The sequence below is a fragment of the Megalobrama amblycephala genome, linkage group LG2 (genome assembly GCF_018812025.1).
Source record: "Megalobrama amblycephala isolate DHTTF-2021 linkage group LG2, ASM1881202v1, whole genome shotgun sequence".
NCBI lineage: Eukaryota > Metazoa > Chordata > Actinopteri > Cypriniformes > Xenocyprididae > Megalobrama > Megalobrama amblycephala.
In genome coordinates this window covers 23,195,660-23,211,048 of record NC_063045.1, presented here as the reverse complement: position 1 = coordinate 23,211,048, position 15,389 = coordinate 23,195,660, and the positions used below count along the sequence as shown (strand labels likewise).

Genomic DNA, 15,389 nt, shown 5'->3' with positions numbered 1-15,389 from the left:
TTTTTTTTTTTTGACAATCAAAATTACATTTGGATGAACTTCACAATACGGAAGAAAAGATCTGTTGCTACTTTTGAACAAAGAAATTTTGGTCTATTTCTTACACAAAGCTATCATTTCACTTCAGAAGATTAGGAATATTGTGCATAAGAAATAAAAAAATAAAACAGGAATTTATTTTGGGTAAACTATTACTTTAAAATATAACACAATGCTTCCAAATGCTTGGCAACGTATGTGTGCTTACTGGGGAAGGACTTAAGGTAGCGAAAAAGCAGGAGGCGGAGCTTCCATCATTTCAGTCATTGCCTTATTATTTCTTTCCTTCCTGTTCTCCAAGCTCAGAACGCTCATAAATAACACAGAAAAGCATTAATCACCTGGCTGAGCCACTTAACGCTGCGTAATCCTTATGCACACACACACATACAGGGGGCCTTCATTAGCGAGAGCCGTGGTGATGTTGTCAGTCCCGTCTCCTGGCAGACAGCATTTATCTCCGCTCGTTTAAGAGAATGTCACTGCTCGGGCCTGACACCTCATCCTTACAGCTCTCGAGGTAGAGTGTGTGTATTGGAAGGTCACGTGGTTCCCCTTTTTAGCCTTTACATCAGCATTAGTCAGAGGAGGCTGACACTTAAAGGAATAGTTCACCCAAAAATGAAAATGTCTCAAAACACACAGGATGATTTCTGTAATATTTATGCTGAGGTTTTCCATACAGCTAAAATTTTGTGTGAGGAAAATAACAAAATTTTAGTTGTTTTACTGAAAATGTTTTTCTGCCACAGCTCTCAATCTCAAACATCTGCATATTCAAACTTGGCATATTATATGCGTTACGCTAACAAAAAAGAAAAAAAAGAAAAAGAAGACAAAGACAACAAATGCTGCTGGTTCTCACATGTCTTTTAAACAGGTTTGAGAGCAAAACTGTGCTTTTATATGCATAATAGTAGCATTCTGCTACACATCTCCTTTTGGCCCTGACAGCAACATAGTGTCGGGCCAGATCCGGCCCACATCTGGTCCGCGTGTAATCCGCATGTACCAGATGTGGGCCATACTATGGGGCATACTATGCTGCTGTCTGGGGGGTTTCACAGAAGAAAGAAATTCATAGATTTCCTTTAACACAAGCTTAACTGTCTTGCCCTTGATATTTTGTGTCTCTCCAGGCCATGATAAACATTCTTTCACAGCTATGTGTTTAACGGCTGACTTGCGAATGGGTGATGCTATCAACTGTTCCTGTTAATCTTATAGTAGAACATGCGCATATACACGGATAATTGTCTGCCCAAAAGACCTCAACTTTAAGTCGAGAGATTAACAGTCATTCACACCATCATAGTGTCCCCAAATGAACTTCCCTCAACGACAGAGAATCCTGTTACTGTAAAACATCAAGAATAGATGTTTGTTCCTAACAGAAGCGTCAGTGATAAGCACCTCTTAAAGTGTGATATTTTTCTGCCCTGTAAATTACACGCTTCAAAGCTAAGCTGTTTGCAAACTTAGAGAGTGAGATGAAAAATCAAGACAATTTAAATTTCGATCAGTTCCTCACTTAAAAGTATGATTATGGATTCATACTTTTTTTTTTTTTTTGCGCCTCCTTTTATGGTGTAATTTATGTCATCTTTTTTGTTTGGACTTTGGAGCTTATAGTTGTATGGACAAGAGCTATGTAAAATTCTTCTTTATATATATATATATATATATATATATATATATATATATATAAAAACAAAACAAAAAAAAGCTATTTTTTGGTAAACAATTTCTTATATACTGAAGCTTTAAAGGTGCCCTAGAACGCTTTTTCACAAGATGTAATATAAGTCTAAGGTGTCCCCTGAATGTGTCTGCGAAGTTTCAGCTCAAAATACCACATAGATTTTTTTTTTTTTATCAGTTTTTTAACTGCCTATTTTGGGGCATCATTAAAAATGTGCCGTTTCAGCACGTGTCCCCTTTAAATGCTCGCGATCCCCATCCCCAAGCTCGCGAATCTATAATACATTGCATAAACAAAGTTCACACAGCTATAACCCTCAAAATGGATCTTTACGAAGTGTTTTTCATGCAGCTCAGATCATGTAAGTATAGTATTTATTTGGATGTTTACATTTGATTCTGAATGACTTTGATAGTGCTTCGTGGCTAAAGCTAACATTACACACTGTTGGAGAGTTTTATAAAGAATGAAGTTGTGTTTATGAATTATACAGACTGCAAGTGTTTAAAAATTAAAATAGCGACGGCTCTCTTGTCTCATAAACACAGTAAGAAACGATGGTAACTTTAACCACATTTAACAGTACATTAGCAAAATGCTAACAAAACATTTAGAAAGACAATTTACAAATATCACTAAAAATATCATGATATCATGGATCATGTCAGTTATTATCACTCCATCTGCCATTTTTCGCTGTTGTCTTTGCTTGCTTACCTGCATAAAGTATGTGTGCTGCTCCAGACGTTAATACTGGCTTGTCTAATGCTTTGAACATGAGCTGGCATATGCAAAATTTGGGGGCGTACATATTAATGATCCCGACTGTTGCGTCACAGTCAGTGTTATGTTGAGATTCGCCTGTTCTTCAGAGGTCTTTTGCACAAATTAAATTTACATAAGAAGGAGGAAACACTGGTGTTTGAGACTCACTGTATGCCATTTCCATGTACAAAACTCTAGTTATTTAACTATGCAGAGGTAAATTCAATTTTCAATTCTAGGGCACCTTTAATTTTGTAAATACAATAGGACTGAAACCATGGCCTTGGGGGACTAATACCTGTAAAGTTTACACAACTTTACAAAATCAAGTCAAAACACAATTCTCAGCAAATATCAATGCAATTGCAGTGGGTTGAGGGTAAAGCCATGCCCAAATGGAACGTCAAGTGGAATAACAATCTCATGTCTAAAAACAGTAATTGCTGTAGTCTCGCTCCCTTGCTCAAGTGGGGAGGACACTGGCTGCAACATGCGGCAAGAGGAATGACAGAGGGGAACAGAATTCCCATCTCCATGCAGGGGTGAAAGAGGCAAATAAAGAAAGAGTGGGAAGCATGGCTCCCTATATTATCCGTCATGGATAAATAATACTCACTTGTTGCAGATCCAGCCCTCCCTGAGCCATTGAGAAAAGCGGGTGAGACGCAAACTCTGACGTTTCGAAAACCTTAGAAAAGGCAAATAGGGGACAGAGACACAAACCAAGGCTTCATTCGCATGTCATTACTCATTAGTCTTACGAATATGCATATTTCGCATGTACATTAGCGGCAGTTTTGCTGTTACTGCTGTCATTACCAAGCATGATTTGAATACAGACAGAAAAGGGTTAATGAAGAAAAAAAAAAGATGTTCTCTGATATGAAGCAATGAACATTAATTTCATTATTAGACATTAATCTTGCTTTTTTCATGACAGACACATAAATATATCAAACAGACGATGTATCATACGTACGCACTTCAAAGTTTATGCCACTGCGATTAATTACACCATTGGCGAATGACTCCACAGCACTTTTAATGGTGAGGAATATTCATGAGCCTGACTGATCTTAATGCTACTGTTATTCATGCATAGGAGTGTTGATAATGAATAGCCGTGTCAACATGAATAAACATAACGGCCTCTCTACTCTCTTCTGGAGACATGTTAGAAAATTACGTGAAGTGAATAACAGGCAAAACGATTAAAGAGTGGAACAATAGACCTTAGTCCGGGTAGACGGCAAACTTCATTTGACAGGGACGAAAACAAGGCTGCGAAGGATGGAAGCACAGTTTGTTCAATGGCCATTCAATTAAATCTGACAACCTAGTTAGGAATAGTTGGTAACACTTTATTTTTACACTGTCATTGTTACAAGTTGCATGTGCCTACTATAGTAATAATAGTAGATTATGCATAACTAAACCCAAACCAAACCCTAATCCGAACCCTAAACTCATAGTAAGTGCATGTTGTTAATATTTCTCACCTAAATATACCTAAATGTGTAATTACACTGTAACAAGGACACCTTCAAATAAAGTGTAGCCGAATAGTTTTACGAAGGATTTCGTTAAAATTGGGACTAATTCAATCATGAATTCAATTATTTGCACACGGATGTGTTGCAAGAGGTTCTTTGAATAGACATTGATTATACTTCCATCCCTCAGCCTCGCTTTCATTTGCGTTAAATTAAATATGCCATTCACACTGATATTCTGTTGAAGTTTTTCGCAATATGTATTCAATAAATTCAATAAATTCAACATGACACGTATAAACCAATAAATGGAAATAAACTAGATGACTTTATACATGTTTGCAACACTTTTACATGACTTCACTCCATGACATTAATAATAGCACATAAAACAAATAAGCTTCAGAAATATTTCATAAACACAGACTGCCCCCCACCAACACCCTTCATTGATGGACAGACTCATTTTATTAAAGGAAATAAAGGCAGCATGCTGTCAGCTGTGTGAGGCTTTATGAAACACTACTATATTAAGAATCAAATGAATATAAAGTATTTTCAGGGCACACAGCATATTTACAGGTGGGTTTTATGTTTTTGGATCTGCTCAATCTCATTAATTATATTTGAGACAATAAGGCCTTGCTCACACAGGCATCAAAAATCTTTTTCTTTTTTCCCTTTCTTTTTTGGTAGACTAGACTACATTCATACTTGGTAAAATACTGTAACGCCTCATATGTTCTGCACCATGGTGAGAAGCCATAATAGTCATCCGCAATAACAGCTTTCTAATTTCTTCTGTAGAAGAAGCACCTATCTTGGCATCATGATGACACCTACGTCATGACTGTCACAATTGATGTAGCTGTAGCAGACATTGACTATACTGTTTGAACAAATGGATTCCAATTTCATCCCTTGCAAAACGTCAGTTTGGACTGCCAGTCCTGAAGACTGGATTTGAAAAAAAAAAAAAATCAGATTTGTATGCAGCGAGAACAAGGCCTTGAAGGAATAGTTTTGCCCAAAAATTAAATTTGACTTGGATTATAGTACACGGTTTGTGGACCACTTTTGTAATTGGTTTGTCATTTTGTTGCTTGACAGCCCATTCACTTTCATTACTCTGAGGGAAAAAAAAAGCTCTGGGATATTCAAAATTTCACTTATGTTCCACAGAAGGAAAAAGTCATACAAGTTTGACGATACACAAGGGTGAGTCAATTATTAAAAAAAAAAAAAGTTTTTTTTTTTTGAGTGAACTGTTCTTCTAACGCTTATTAAAGGTGCACTACGGAAGATTTGCCCTATAGCAGTTGAAGTTTAAGGGGTCATGAATTGAGAAATCAAATTTTCCCTGATCTTTTGACATGTAAGAGGTCTTTGTACTACAAAAAGCATCCTGTAAGTTCCTCATTAGTCCAAAAACAGCTTTAGATTTAGTGAGACAAGGAAAGAAGGTACAGGATCACTGGGCTAAAAATAACATTATCTTCCAAAGAATTCTAATGCTTGGAAAGTGGTTATTTATTTTCAACTATGTGAATGTTCTGGATTCTCACCAAAACTATTATAATCAATGACGCTGTCTACACTGCACAATGAATCTTTACATCGTGTTTGCTCTGTTAGTTATGATGAAAGCATTCGTGAGAGTGCAGAAATCGAGTTGCAGTGACGAGATCCCTGCATTCATGCACTCAATAGACATGTGCTCTGTCATCGGCTACATGCTCATCACTGCAACATTTAATGCCATGGGAGTAGATCTACATATAATGCTATAATCAACACTTTTCACCATTAGTTGATCTCGACAGCTGTAATAGTTCAAATGTAGTAAAAGTTTACGTAAGAGTTACATATATAATACTTATTTCATATGCAAAGATGTTAGCCAATCATAGAGACAGGGCGACACGTGTCATAATCTGAAAACCACGGCCACCGGGGGAGGGGAAACAATCCCACAGTCCCCATTGACTTTATATAGCGTGAGGCTGCCTCTTTGTCATTTCTGACGTATAACAAAAAACAGAACAATGTCTAAAAGCTGCTATGTGACATGGTGTACAGCAAACAAGCTAAAAAACCCAGAACTGAGTTATTATAAGCTGTCGACCCCCAAAAAATGAATGTTTAAGGACACAAAAGTGGATACAGGCAGTGAGACAGAGCGCAACGGGTCATATTACTCTAAGAACTACACTAGAGGGGAACGTAATCGCCGACAGGTGAAATATTTCTTTGACGTGGTTAAAAATAATGAATGGGGTTTTTTTGTTTGTTTGTTTAGCATATGTTGTCGCGATTATGTTCCCCTCCAGTGTAGTTCTTAGAGTAATATGACCCTTTGCGCTATGTCTCACTGCCTGTATCCACTTTTGTGTCCTTAAACATTTGTTTTTTGGGGTCGACAGCTTATAAAACTTAGTTCTGGGTTTTTTAGCTTGTTTGCTGTACACCATGTCACATAGCAGCTTTTTGTCCCCCCCAGAGAGGGCGTGGCCTAAATGCACTCTGTCTCTACAGCAGCAGTCGTTTACAGTGAAGTCTCACAGCAGACACACCCCTTCAAATCAGAGGGCAGAAAATCAGGGTAGAAAATGGCCTTTTATTTCTAAATTATGACAACTGCACCTCAGGAAACATAAAATAATTTTAAAAATGCAGATCATGACCCCTTTAATTGAATTGTTAATTGCGAGTTAATTGCAGAGCATTGTATCTGTGATCACATGAGTTGGGCTTCAGCTGATGATATGATGGATTGACGTTTATCTGGTTACCAGTGGTTACAGGCACAAAATTTACATAAATAATACCTTTTGAGTATTTGAGTCTTCCACTGTTGTTTTGATTAATTGAAAACAATTGTTTTAAAATAAAGTTACAAAATTTATGAATGTGACAATCACACAAAGACAAATTATGTCAAACTCAAATTTCCTGCAAAATTATATTTCATTATTATAAGAAGATTCATTGTGAACCGGATAAGGCATGGAGATGGTTTTGAAAACAGATTTTTTTTATGTACTCAAATTTGTATTAATTTGTATTAAAAAAAAAAATCTTTCGTAGTGCACCTTTAAGTATTGTGATTTCTATGAGAAGAAAAGTGGGACACTTAGTTTTGTTGATGAAAGAATCACGTTTTGCCATGTTGATGTGTATATTTACCTGATTTCCAGCAAGAAGAACTGCACCTGGAGCAGGACTGGGGCGGTACGGGATTGTAGCACCCTTTGGAGGAGACTGCAAACATAAAATAAAGAAATTGTTAACTTTAACTCAGGACCTTACAGATCCAATCTCTCTTGGCTGATTAGGCAGTGGCGCTAAAACGTCTTGAACAAATCAAGGTTTCTCTTACCTAAGGCATTTGCAGAGTCATTTGGTCATATTATCTTAATGACTGGAAATGCTGACACGGTGCACAAATGCAACATTTATTGATCAGTTCTTCATCGGATCACTTAAAGCATACCATTATCCTCTCACAGGAAGTCATTTGACCAGATTATTTCATAATGCTATTAATGCTTGCTCATGATATCCTTGGATGGGAAACTTGCAATGCAGAAAATGTGCCCGAGTATTTTTTTTTTTTTGTATTTTTTTATTGTGTTTGTGTGGAGGGGGTGGGTTAGCATCACTGATGCAACTCTATGAGCCTGTTGTTCAAACCCAGATTATAACTTCAAAAAAGAATAAAATACATTTACAAGATGACTGTTAAATCACGTTCGGCCCTCTAAGACAAGGTGTCATTCTGAGCCTGAAGAACATCTTACAACAGATCTTACACAAAATTTTAACAGATGACTATACCGTTAACTAACTATATCTGCTCATATGAAGTAATTTGATTAAAATGCCAAAATACAATATGTCAGAATAAGGCCAAAATGCTGAAAACCCAGTGAAGCACATCCCCCATGCTTGCTCAACCAAACAAGAATCTTTTTAAATATTCATTGGGTGACTTTGCATAATTTGCATCCTGGAGCAGGCAGACAGTTGAGGATTCCTAAAATGGGCAGTGTAGCAGTCAACAATCTGCCCCTCATCCGGTCCATTAAAAATTAAACAGAACGGCCAGGATGCACGCAGTACAATCCCACTGAATATAACCTATAAAATCTTTTCCTGAACCATTTATGTGGAAAAGAAAACCATTTGAGAGAAAATGCATTTCATGCTGAGGGAGATCTGAGAGAACACATTTAATAATCATTACTGTAATGATATTTAACATGCAGTTAGTTAGATCGAGTATCTTTTTTTAAAAATAAAATTATTTGACAGCAGCAAAAAGCAATAAAAATATCTGTTTAGAAAACAGAAATGTATTATATCCATTCTTTCCAATGCCACTAAAGCTACAACTGAAAACCAGTATGCTGTCTTTGAAGTACAGAAGCCTTTGAAGTCTTGCAGATTAAGAATATCACACAATAGTCATCCACAACAGTTTTTCAAGGCCAATGCATGCATAAAAATGTGTTAATGAAGCCAAATGGATTTGCTCAGAGTCAAATTACCTCCAGTATTACAGTGCAGATGAGCTTGACACACTGGATGATGGCGTCCTGACTGCCAGATATCGTCACGCCTCTCTCTGTGGAGTTAGGGAGCAGATCTCCTGCCACCTGTACCTGAGCTCCTGTTTTCTGCCACACAAAGGAAGAACAGATCATTAGTATAGCTTTACATAAGTCAGGTGCCCGATCTTGATCCTGGAGGGCCAGCTTCACATAAAGTTTAGCTCCCACACACCTGTCTGAAAGTTTTGAGTAATCCTTAAGACCTTGATTAGCATGTTTAAGTTCAAGTGTCTTTATTTAGGGTTGATGATCCTCCAGGAGCAGGATTGGACACCCCTGAGTGACCTAGGTAATATAATGAGGACTAACCCAAACCCTAACTTTACTGAAATAAGACATCTTTGACGGTTTACTGCTAGGTTAAAACCACCACATACACATACATTCATAACTAAAACCACAGATACTGTATTCAGTATCTATCTAAGGCCGCATTTACATACATGTTTCAAGTAACTCAATTCCAATTTTTCTTCCCGAGTGGATATGGCACACAGACGTGTAAGCAGGAAAAAAGCACATGGAATCTGATGTTCTCAGACCATTGGCATGCCTCATTCATATGTGGAAATAAATCTGATATATAATGGAAATGAATCGGATATGTGCATTTGCGTCTGCCATGTAAGTGGACAGATCGGATATTTCCCTGTCAAGTTGTACGGCATTAAAAAGTGATGGTGGCGAATGACATCAACTCAGGTGGACACTAGCCGCGATCACATGACTCTTTTCAATGGCGCAATGGAGGACGAAGGCTCAACCGATTGTTTTGCTGACCTTTAAAGATGGTGCGGAAAGCAAAAGCCTGTATTATCATTTTATCAGCGTCCATTGCAAATTGCGCCGTCTTTACTTCCTTTTCAACCTAAGCTTTTTCAGAGTCAGTACGTGTACTTTTGTTTTTTTCGCCAAGTGTATAGTGTAAATGCAGATATCGGATAGGGGTCACTTTTAAAAGATGAAGATGAAAAAAAATCAGATACAGTCAACAAATTAGAACTGCGCATCAAGACCTGCAGTGTAAAACAAAACCCCATGAACCGAGAGGAAAGGGCTCCACTGTTTACTTGGTGCTGCAAACTTGAAAGTCTCCAACAACCAACCAAACATACCCTGTTTTAAAACGTACTTCTTGTTTTGATTAGTTTAACGCACTTGATATTCCCTCAACTCCAACAACCTTCCCCTTGCCCACACCCCCTGCAACTGCATTACAGAACACTCCAAATTTAGCGTGACAGACCATTCACCATTACCTCATACCATCCTGACAGCCCAGAGACCATAAATGTAAAATAAATGGGCTTTTACTGGCATCCAAACCCATGAAATATGCAACAGCGCAAGCAGTCCTAACATGGACGTCCTGGGGCAGAGGAAAGAAAGATAGGGATATGGAAAAGCACTCACCTCTCTGATCTCTTTGATTTTGGAGCCGCCCTTGCCGATGAGGGAACCGCACTGGCTGGCCGGGATGACCAGCCGCAGTGTGACTGGAGGCTTACTGGTGACTGTGCCATTCGCCACAAGAGCAGCCAAGTCCTTGAGGGCCAAACATAGAATGGATGACATGTTAACTGAAAGTTGTGGTGTGGCTTTTATGGTATTTTCAAAAGAGCATATTTTTTGATTCAGGGTGGTTTGGAACCATGGATAAAGATCTGGAAAGTTTCAGGTTTGAACCTGCAAGCATTGATCCATGATCTATCACCATTATTTTCCCCCTTGAGCAAGAGACTAAACCCCAGGTTACTCCCAGAGGGAACTGGCTGTATGATATGCTTCTTCTACCAAGACTGCTGCTACCGACTTAACATGGATTTTCCAAAAGGGATCAAACAAAGGCGCAATATTGTCCTTTTGCAAACACAAAATGATTGTTGCCAGCTGGTTTGCTGTATCTCATATTTTACTATAAACTAGCACCAGTTATTTGTTACTTGGTTCATGTCAGAGTTAAGAAATTTGGTTGTAAACAGGGGACAGCATACTCTGGGATCAACAATAAAGACTGCCTGATGGCTGTGGGCCAGCTTGAAAGGGATTGTCAATGGTGTCCCATGTATATTTTAGTCAGGAGCCTAAAATACCTGCTGCTGTCTGTGTCCTTAAAGGATTAGTCCACTTTTAAATAAAATTTTCCTGATAATTTACTCACCCCCATGTCATCCAAGATGTTCATGTCTTTATTTCGTCAGTTGAAAAGAAATTAAAGTTTTTGATGAAAACATTCCAGGATTATTCTCCTTATAGTGGACTTCAATGGCCTACAAATGGTTGAAGGTCAAAATTACAGTTTCAGCGCAGCTTCAAAGGGCTTTAAATGATACCAGATGAGGAATAAGGGTCTTATCTAGAGAAACGATCGGTCATTTTCGAAAAAAATACAACTGTACATGTTTTATAGAGACAAAATATCGCCTTGCACATGCTTCCGCTTTCTGAATTCTTCAAAACGGTTATGCTGTATGTCCTACGCCTTCCCTATTCTACTTACGGAAAAAAAAAAAAAAAGAAATAATTACGAATAATGTTTTTGTTTTCATCAAAAACTTTCTTTTTGACTGAAGAAAGAAAGACATGAACATCTTGGATGACATGGGGGTGAGTAAATTATCAGGAAAATTTTATTTAAAAGTGAACTAATTCTTTAATGTTCATCAAACAACAAAAAGACAAAGAGAAAAATCACTCACTGCTCTTGAATTAACAACTTTTGTAACATTAATAAGGATGAATTCACTCTATGCAGTGTTTGACTACTGTTAGACCTACCTGAAAAACTCAAAGTACTTTTTATTTAATTTCTTTCTCATTCTTTGTTCTGTTGTTTTTATTTGTGCTATTTCTTGTAATTTATGTTTTTATTTTACTACTGATTGTTTACTTGTCTTTAACGATGTTTTAACATATTGGTTAGTATTTTTGCTGCGCTATGGTAATTGGGTTTGAGAATTGTGACATGTCAAGTTACATAGGTCAAAAACAATGAAAACATTAACTATTTTATTTATTACATTTTTTGTGTGATGGGGCCATTAAAAAAATTGGGAGGGCAAGAAAAAAACTGACTATTAGAAAAAAATAGTATTGAGTATTAAGCATACTTCAACAAGATTCAAGACACAGATGAGTTAATCTGGTGATTCCCATTTGAAGGATGCCCTCATAATTCACAAGGATCGTTAACGTACGTGCTTTGTTCCATGGTTTGAAAATGCCATTGTGCACCACTGACCCTTCATGGCTTTTGATTGCAATCTGATGAAACGTTCTTTACCAAAGCCACTTTAATCAATTTCTCTATTCAGAGTTTGCAGATCGATGTTCCTGCTAACAAAAGGTTATAGCTGACTGAACACAGTTGCACCGCCATTGAAGACACCCATTGATTTTTATGACCAAATTAAACGATATTTACCCACCTGTCATCCACACTTGTCTCTATCAAGGTGTGACTTGTATTTGCAAGGTGGGCTACATTAAGAAAAAACCTAGTCAATAAGTGCTTCTTGAGTCTGCTGAATGTCTGCATAGGACATAAGTTGTACCAATTCGATGATACTTTTATAGTTCATTTTTGGTGTAATTGAGCTTTACATATGGTCTGAATGAATGACATGAGAACCATCTAAAATGACATTTAACCCATCAACCAGAATGCCAAAATTAATTTTTAGGTGATCTATCCCTTTAAGCAAAGGAGGACAACTTGTTTTCCACCCTCATATTCCTGCCACTACAAGAAATCAGCTTCAACGTCCACTATCCAGCCAGTGCAGATTCAGAGGCTTTCTCTTTAATTAAACCAGGTAATAAATATCAGCCAGAATCGTGGCCCACCACTGCTGCAATCAATTAAGGGGGGAGCAGGAATCTTGCTGGGTTTGAAATGTAAATAGCGTGTGCTGTCTCTCTGCCCATCAACCCAGACCTCACCTACGTGAGCCGAATGAATACGCCTCGAGTGGTGTCTCGGAAAGTAGAGCTAGGGAGTCTTTTTCCTCTCTGTTTAGTGTTTCCATCATTGCTATGGGTTTTGAAGATTCTGTTGTTGTGTTCTTTCAACGTCTTGCCCTGAAACCTCCAGAGAACGAAGGGGAGGTGGAAAAAAGAAAACCGTGCATGTTTTATTGCCGACGCCATGGAGTTTTAGGGAAGGAATATCCAAATTATATTCTCCATTTCTATCTTGTCCTTCTTTATGGCTTTCTGTAGTCTTTTCTCTGCGGAATTAGTAGTGATATTAATATGCCTCAGTCTTAATAACAGTGACTAAAGGATGTCCACTCCCCTGATTCATTCTTGACGTCAGACAAACCCTTTACCAGTCATCCCTTTTGTCTCATTTAACAGCCCTCCATAATAAAATATCCATTTAGATATTACTCTCAGCAGATTGACTCTGTCTTATTTGCATATTATCTGTTGAGTAAAAGGGGGTCCTGGCCCAGAATTTATGACAATTTGTAAGGGCTCTTGAGCTGATGCAACTAAGGAGCTATTTTAAAGCTGCAATATAAAGCATATGCAACAACAACCTAGGGTTGAAAGGGTGAACGTGATTTCACCAAGTACAACATGTTCCTGGATCAACATTTGTTGTAGATCCTGGAACAACATTCCAATCAAGCAATCAGATTTGAGGGACTAGATTACAGGTTATATCAAGCTTAGGGTTACAACCAGGGACAGGTGCTTCTACATCAGTGTTATTCACCCATCATGACTTTAGGGATAACTTATGGGTAGGGTTAGGTTTAGAGATAGAACCACTGGTGTCAAAAGTATTCACATTCATTACTCAGGTAAGAGGTATAGATACTAGGGTTTAAAAAGACTTCTGTAGAAGTTGAAGTATCAACTCAAGCTTTTTACTCAAGTAAAAGTGTAAAAGTACTGGTTTCAAAACTACTTAAAGTATACAAGTAATGTAAGGAAAAAAATGCCATTAAGGACAAAAGTTTAGGCCGCGCCACAGGGGCCTATTGTGCACTCCACCTCCTCAAAAAATCATTTTTCTAAAGGCCATAATGACTATAAAGTTATATTAAAATGTTAATGTTGAAAAATTTGGGATGCACTAGGCTACCCGTTTCTGCCAACCTCCTCACTGGTGCTGGGTTTGGACATTTCGCTTGAGCTCTCTTCTTGAGTTTCTTTGTACTTGGCTACATACGTCTGCTATGTCCAGTGTTGGGGGTAATGAGTTACAAAGTTAGAATAGCCTACTTATCCAACATAGTCAATCGCGTTGTCAATCGCAAACGCTAATTTATTCAAACATCTCTCTACCGAACTACCTACTGTAGCTTAATTTGCGGAGGATGAAGAGAAAGCACCCGTTTGATAAATGAGCCAGTAGTGGAGAAATAATCTTTTTTGAGTAACGACCCCAACACTGGCTATGTCCTCCTTGCTGGAGTGTGACGTGATTTGTGTCATGTGCAGTTGCGATGGATTGCATACAAACCAATAGGGTGTCGGAATGGTATATGTTTATACTTCTCATCCAACCACAATCAAATTCACTCTATCCGGATGGTGCGATTTATCTGGATAGGTTTTTGTTTTGTTTTTTTAACGATGACAAGCCGGAATGAAAACAAGCCGAAATGAAGTAGGAGTAATGAGGCTATTTTTAAAATGTAAGGAGTAGAAAGTACAGATAATTGCGTGAAAATGTAAGGAGTAGAAGTAAAAATTCGGCTGAAAAATAATTACTCCAGTAAAGTATAGATAACCAAAATTTCTACTTAAGTAAGGTAACAAACTATATGTACTTCGTTACTTGACACCTCTGGATAGAACTAAAGTTTCGGACAGGAATGCTGTTCCAGGATAAACAAAATATGTTGACCCAGGAATTTGTCTAACTATACATGCTTGGGATGAAAGCAGATATAAATAAATTTCTAATGCAGTGCAAGGAATTTAAATATTTTGTTGTTTAGTGCCATTCATGTGCCTTCAAATCAACAGCAACAATATGACCTTCTAATGATACAAAATAAGTAAAAAATGTAAATTATCATTGTGTTTCTGTCTACTTTATTTTACAGGGTGGATACTATGGTGGCCCAGTAGTGCACAACACAACGGAATTAAAAAAGCAAACATAAGTTCACAACACAACGAAATCGAGCCACAACACAACGAAATCAAGCCACAACACAACGGAAATGCTCCCGACCACTAGGGGGCTCTCAGAGCTCGGTATTGTTAGTATTCCTTGCCACTGTTTAGAGTCGGCAGTGATATGAATACACGATTAGTTTCAACAGTATATAACCACTGTATATCGACATGAAATATTAATTCAAAATCACTTGAGTGCACAATAGCTTCATATTTATACCTGTGAATGATTTGACGCGCTACCACGGCGAATGATGAAGGGAACGTAGGGAATGAATTTGTATTCATTAAAATTACTTTTAACATTTAAAAACAGACATGTTCAAATTACAAAGCTTACCAACAGGAAGTAACAAGCTTTGGAATTTGAACATGTCTGTTTTTAAATGTTAAAAGTAATTTTAATGAATACAAATTATACGTTTTAACCACTTGATGAAATTGTCAGATGTTCCCTTCATCCGTGGTAGCGCGTCAAATCATTCACAGGTATGAAGCTATTGTGCACTCAAGTGATCTTGAATTAATATTTCATGTCGATATACAACGTTTACATAATTAAAACTAATCATGGTATTGATATCTTAGTAAGACTGTCGACTTTATAGAACATTGGCAAGGAATACTAATATTAAC

At 37.5% G+C, this 15,389-nt stretch overlaps 1 protein-coding gene across 5 annotated transcripts in view; it reads right to left on the bottom strand.

Annotated features, from left to right (window-relative positions):
* The window catches only part of pcbp4 (poly(rC) binding protein 4), a 96,986-nt gene that overhangs the window by 10,606 nt on the left and 70,991 nt on the right, over positions 1-15,389 (bottom strand). For 3 of the 5 annotated variants that reach the window (XM_048167083.1, XM_048167090.1, XM_048167106.1), the window contains exons 6-9: positions 10,026-10,157; positions 8,550-8,678; positions 7,186-7,260; positions 3,123-3,194 (exon numbers count right to left, since the gene is read on the bottom strand). In XM_048167083.1, coding sequence (XP_048023040.1) covers positions 3,123-3,194; positions 7,186-7,260; positions 8,550-8,678; positions 10,026-10,157 — 408 coding nt within the window. The remainder of the gene's footprint in view (positions 1-3,122; positions 3,195-7,185; positions 7,261-8,549; positions 8,679-10,025; positions 10,158-15,389) is intronic. The other 2 variants (XM_048167097.1, XM_048167117.1) reach the window with 1 other exon arrangement.